The 6,130-nt window shown below is 50.2% G+C and overlaps 1 protein-coding gene across 1 annotated transcript in view; it reads right to left on the bottom strand.

Moving 5' to 3' along the window:
* The window catches only part of PYROXD2 (pyridine nucleotide-disulphide oxidoreductase domain 2), a 26,560-nt gene that overhangs the window by 8,582 nt on the left and 11,848 nt on the right, over positions 1 to 6,130 (bottom strand). Inside the window, exons 5-8 of the mRNA XM_007456238.1 lie at positions 4,794 to 4,949; positions 2,681 to 2,834; positions 805 to 866; positions 615 to 712 (exon numbers count right to left, since the gene is read on the bottom strand). Of these exons, the coding sequence (XP_007456300.1) occupies positions 615 to 712; positions 805 to 866; positions 2,681 to 2,834; positions 4,794 to 4,949 (470 nt within the window). The remainder of the gene's footprint in view (positions 1 to 614; positions 713 to 804; positions 867 to 2,680; positions 2,835 to 4,793; positions 4,950 to 6,130) is intronic.

Raw genomic sequence — 6,130 nt, forward strand, 5'->3', positions numbered from 1 at the left:
TCCTGCTCCTACAGGGGCTCATTAAATCATACCTCAACTACACACTTCACTGTGTCTGACTGTCCCCTCTAGGATGAGGCTGTCAGCACACCTCCCGCTCACAAGGGGAAAGGCAGCTTCCCATCAGTGTGAAGGTATCTGTGTGTGTGCGAGTCCTGGAAGCCAGGAAGAGGATCTGCGGGAGAGGGACAGGCAACGGGGCTTTGTGGGAAGGGAAGGGATGATAGACAGGTAGGTAGACAGGTAGATGATAGATAGACATGATAGGGAAGAAGATGCTCATGCTGAGATATCACACGAAGCAGGACAGAGGTGTTTCTACTGAACCAGTAGGGAGTAGTGGCTAAGAAGGAAGACCCGGGGTGGGGCTGGGGGGAGGTCAGACAACCTGGGCTGGAAATCAGCTCTGCCACTTACTAGCTGTGTGACTTCGGGAGGGGTACTTCCTTTCTCTGAACCACGGCTCTCAGGTGTTGCTTTGAGGCTTAAATGAATCCTGTGCGAGGTGCTTGTCTCCTGCCTGGCTCACTGGGTGAGCTCAAGGAATGGTAGTTAACGCTCTCGAGGGGGAATCGGCTCCACTCCTGCTGCCCCACCTCACCTGCCATACTCACCCACTCCCCGGAATGTAGGGACTTGTCATGGCTCCAATCACGGAATCCGTTGCTAGAGTAGCTTTTAGAGGCTCAGACTCAAACCACTGATCCAGCACCTGGGACAGCAAGACAGCCAGGAGAAGGGCTTACGTCGGGAGCAGAGGCCCCCTCACTGCAACGTCCAGCCTGAGGCTGGGGAGCCCCTCACCTTGACAGCTGGAGCTGTGAGGACCTGGTAATACTGGGGCAGCTGGGCTCCCAGGATGCGACCTAAAGGAGGAGATCCGTAAAATGTAAACTGAGACAGGCAAGAAGGGAACACTCTGATCCATAATGTCTCTGCACCTGTTTCTTTACCTGTAAAATGGGAGTACAAAATATTCTGTACCCCTAAGAGCTATTGTGAGGATTAAATGAGGTATGTAGAGCATTTCTAAAGCATTTCCATAGGCACTTAATACATTTTACCTGTTAGAATTAGTTGGGGGCAATTTTTAATTTGTATCTTATTCCCCCACTTTGAGTTCTGTAAGGCCGTGCCCTGGGAGGCAGCAGCATGGCTAATCCATTCCTCTGATACTGATTCAAACTATCTCCGAGAGTAACTGGGCACTAGGACCTTGAAGGCAGAGGTCATGAACCCTAGGCATTGTAGCCCCAGTGCCCAGCTTGGTGCCTGGCACATAGCAGATGCTCAATAAATATTTACTACATGAATGTTTATTGTATGACGCTCCTTGGACTGGTAATCTGGGAGGCGATGTCTACTTTTGGCATCTGTGGTAGATTCTGCTGGCTCTGACCCTTCACCCCTCCCCGTGTCCACACACTTCGCCATGTAACTCTGCACTGCTTCCCTCCCTAGCTGAGTTGACCGCCCTGCCCCTTGATTCTGGGCTCAAATGATTTGCTTGGCCAGTGGAATGTTTACTGATATGATGCAGTCAGAGGCTTGAAACTGGCCTGCACATTGGGGCTTGCCCTGTGTGCTTCTGTCATTGACATACGAAGGCCACGCCTGGACTAACCTGTGGCTTCCAAGAAGAGGATTAGAGACACCTGGAGCAGAGCTGCCCCAGCCACAGACACATGCATGAGACCAGACCAGATCAGATCAGCTTAGCCCAGCTGGGATCAGCTGAACCATGCAGACACTTGAGAAATAGATGTTTATTTTTATATGCCACTGGAAATTTGTAGTCTGTTATGCAGCAATTTTGTGACCACAGCTAACTGATGCAGTATTTTTCTAGAATATAGAAGCTAAACTGGTTTTTGTCCCCTAGAGGAATGGTAGGAAATAATAGCAGGCTTGGTGAAACTTCCATTCTCATACCCACGGCAGACATCACTAATTCATCACAGATTTTTTTCTTGCTGAGCCCAATAATCTAGCATCCTTCTTGTATGGGGGCATCTCTTCAAACTCTCTTGGGCCCCATCTCTTATTCCAGCCATGCCTATGGTGACGAGCTCCATGCAGGCTCTGGTCAGCTTCACACAGTGCAACCTGACAGCATCCCACCTCAGACCTGAAGATGTGCCTCTTCATTTCTTCCCTGGGGCTTCTCTGGCACCATGACAGGACACCCACGGGAACCCACTTGGCACCCATGGATGCACAACCCAGAAGTTAATGCCTCCTGTGGGAGTTAATACCCCAGGGGGCAACCTCTGACCACTGGAGGACAGAACCCAATGGGTAAATGTTTCCCCTTTCTCCTCCTGGGCATGTCCTCATGTGCATTTCCTAAGGCTTCTCAGAGGGAGGACCTCACCAGCCACAGTGGTGGCCAGCTCAGTAATGCACCCTGGTATCGACTCTCCCTCTTTCCCGTTTCTCCTCCTTTCCCCGGGATCCCCCTTCAAAATGAACTACTTGCACACAAGCCTTTGGCTCGGGCTCTATTTTTCAAGCACGCCATCCTAAAACTTTGTCACTTAAAGTGCTCCAGGTGGCCCCTATTAATCGATGGCAGTTGGCAGGCTGCCTTGGAGGTTCAGGCTTATGTCCAATTGTGGAGAAGATGGGCTCAATCACATGAAGGTGCTCATCATGCCCAGATGCCTGCCCTTGGACTTACCCGCCTGCAACAGGGGCTTGAGGGTGGAGAGCGACCTGAGCCTCTGCAGCAGGGAGCCCCGCTGGAAGGCCTCCATGTCCACGGGGGCTGCGTCCAGCAGAGGGTCAATGGCTAACGCCAAGCGATTCATGAAGGCCTCATACTTGGGAAAGGCCTGGAACAGAGCTCCGAGTCAAGGCCCCATTGCCTAGAACCCCACAAAGACACTGTCCCCATGCTTGGCCCTCCAGCTGCCCCATGGGGCCTGCTGCCCCCCAGCTGAGGCTTGATTCCTCAGGCCTCACGCCCAGTGTGGCTCAGCCTGGCTGTGCTGAGTTACTCCCAGTTCTAGGTCTGTGTGCTGACGTCAACACTAGGGGAGGTCAGAGAAAGCCTGGGTAGTAGGAGGGTCACCATGTAGTGGCAGGGACAAGGGGGTTGATGCGGGCCAAGACCAGTCGTCAGCCACGGAATCCTCAAGTACCCTAGGAAGTGGTCTCTGTGATAAACCAAAAACCACTTAAAAGTTTCTCCTCTCTGTCCTGTCTTTCTATATCTTACTGATAAAAGTAAGATCTCTCTGCCTGTATTCCAGCATGCTGACTGTTCCTTCCTAGGCTGCAAATCTCCTGCATCCTCTTGTCATCATCAGGGACAGAAGCTTGCATCCCTTCACCCCACAACCTCCCGCAACAGAATCCACTTCGAGCCAGGTTATGACCCCCACACTCCCTTCCCTGGATGGGCGACAGGAGCAAGGATGGGCACCCATGCTACCCGAGGCCCTATCTTAATTCTCAGCCGAGAGCTTTGAATTTTTGGTTCATCTAGACTCATGGATATACCCATGGAACTTTAACAACTGTTACATTAAGAAAAGCTCTGTGTTGAAGTACATTGGAGAATCTTGATTAAAATGAAGGGAAACAGCTTTCTCTGCAGCAGGTCTTTAATGTGACAACGTGCAAAGACAAAACCAGAATTCAGCTCCCTACTTTCCACAGCGGGATGTGGCCTCTGCCTCCCGCTCCTGTGGTCACCAGCACACAGGGCCCCGGCCACACACGGCCAAGGCCACTGCTCTCTAGGCCTAGGGACCTGGCTTTGTCCTGAATCCTCTCTAGTGCATCTGAGACAAGCAGGGCTTGGAGCAGAGGGTGTAGGCAGTGGACCCCAACTCACTGCGCAAAAGAAATCACTTGAAAAGCACTTTTTTTTGGTTGACTTGATCATCAGCCAGTGTTTGGAAACCACTGGCTGAAGAGAGATGCTGTGTCTGTGGTTTTCTTGGTTTTACCCAATACTAGATTAACACAACAAAAAGCAACAGACACGGATTGGTTAACCCAGGTTCTTCTTATAAAAATGTCTCCACCAAGATATGAGTTAATACTATGCCTTCAGCTTGTATCTAGGCTTGGTACAAAAAATAGCCATTCAAAGAATTTTTTATACCTGTAAAACCAATCACACCGGGCCCCTGACATTCAACGACTCATCTAGACAAAGCTACCCAGCAAATTCCTCACGGTGCAATCCTAGGAAAAGAAATGTGCCTTCTCCATCAGATGTGTGTACTCCCTTTCACCAGACCTGCTCGCCATCATGGACACATTCTTGCCTTGGGCTGCCAGGGGATTGATGCCAAAATAAATGAATATTTATTACGATGCTCTTGTCCTAAATTCCTGATCCAGTGTGTTCTATCCTTAACTGTCTCTGATCTCCCCTTCTTCTTTTTGGCCTTCACGTGCTTTAATATTGATGACCACCTGGAATTCTGTCTGAAAGCAGGAGAGCTAGAAAGCACATAGAGCATAAGGACATATCAGGGGACTCCCTTTTGAAATTCAGGCGGGGGCCACCTGAACAGTGGCCTCATGCTGAACACACACAGGTTTGAGGGTCTCCAGTGTTCACTGGTCTTAACCAACTGTCCTCCACCCCTTCTCTTTGCAGTGCCCAGGATCAAAGGCTGGCACAGACTGGAGCCCTCCTAGGGCGGATGAGGTGGCCTGTCCACACCCTTGTGGCCTTTGACAACCTGCTGTAGGACAACTCCAACCCAGCCCATTTTTTTTCAAGAGGGGCCACCAGGCTGAGATGGAGATCAGTCTCTGGTCACCTTCCCTACCTGGGCATCCTCCCGTGAGAACTGGGCGATCTGCTTCTGGTTTTCTGCCATGTCTGTGCCCAGCAGAAGGGACCTGGGCACCTTGCCCGCTGTGCCCTCTTCCAGCATAGGTGTGAATGAGTGGGGGTTTCGAAGATGAAGCCTCAGCCCGTGTTTCTGCAGAACACAGACAGCACAGGTAACATTTGAGGGGATCTGCCCATGACCCTTCTCTGACTGTGTTTGTGTGACCACTTAGGTACCTGCATGCAGGTTCCCAAGGCCTGTGGTCCTGGTTCCTATTTTTGATACAAGTGTATAAAGAGCCCTCTTGCTCAGGCACCCCATGGCAGACCATACCATACCACGCCACGCTACCCGGTGCCAGGGACTGTACTAGGGTTTACAATGGTTACATCACAACAGCTCTGTAAGTATATCATCCTCATTGTACAAATGCCACAGCAGAGGCTCAGAGAAGTGAAATAACTTGTCCAAGGTCACATGGGGAGGTGGATCCTGGTTTCGAAACCACACCCCTGTGGCTCCAAAGCCCTGGCTCTCAGTGTTAGTCTTTAGATGCCCCCATTTCAGAAATAATAACTAAAACTGAGAAAGACACAATAAAGCCACGGTCATGTGAAAATCCATAGTTACAAGGTGGATAAATCGTTCACATCGGAAACAACTTATTTACTTTGCAGACTCATTTACTCCAGGGTCACTTTAAATGGCAGTTCCCTTGATGCACTGAAAATATGATTTGATTTACAAATATTTGACGATAGCACACAGAACCTTCCAAGAGTACATTCACCTCTTCAGAGAAGGCGGAGATAAAACAGAAAGGGCCTGTGCTGCCTCCACCAATAAGACTTACTGCTCCCGCTGGAGACTTCTTTGTTCTTCAACCACTTTACTGAAGCATAACTGACATACAAAGCGCTGTACGTATTTAATGTGCAGCTTGACGAACTTGGCGTCTAGAGACTTCTTCCCCCAGATACTTGGTCTGCTCCCTCACCTCTTTGAGGTCTTTGCTCAAATGTCACCTGAGTAGCAAGCTCCCCACCCCCATCCCCTGCCCCCAAAATGAGATCTGTGAGCAGAAGTTTTAGGAAAACATGAGGAAACCAAAGGAGATCTTTCCAATAATTACAGCAGAAGTTTCCCCAAACCACAGGTGTTCCAGATGGCAGGGTCTCCACGGTTGAGCGTTCTGTGGAGGTGAGCCTGAGCGTTGGTAGGGGCAGGCTGGGAGACCCGCAGGATCCTTTCTAACACTAAGATGGGGAACGCCTTTGATTACAAACTGGAGGAACTTCCAGCTTGGTTCCTCTTGATACAGTGAACTCTTT

The sequence above is a fragment of the Lipotes vexillifer genome, unplaced genomic scaffold (genome assembly GCF_000442215.2).
Source record: "Lipotes vexillifer unplaced genomic scaffold, Lipotes_vexillifer_v1.1 scaffold184, whole genome shotgun sequence".
In the NCBI taxonomy this organism is placed as follows: domain Eukaryota; kingdom Metazoa; phylum Chordata; class Mammalia; order Artiodactyla; family Lipotidae; genus Lipotes; species Lipotes vexillifer.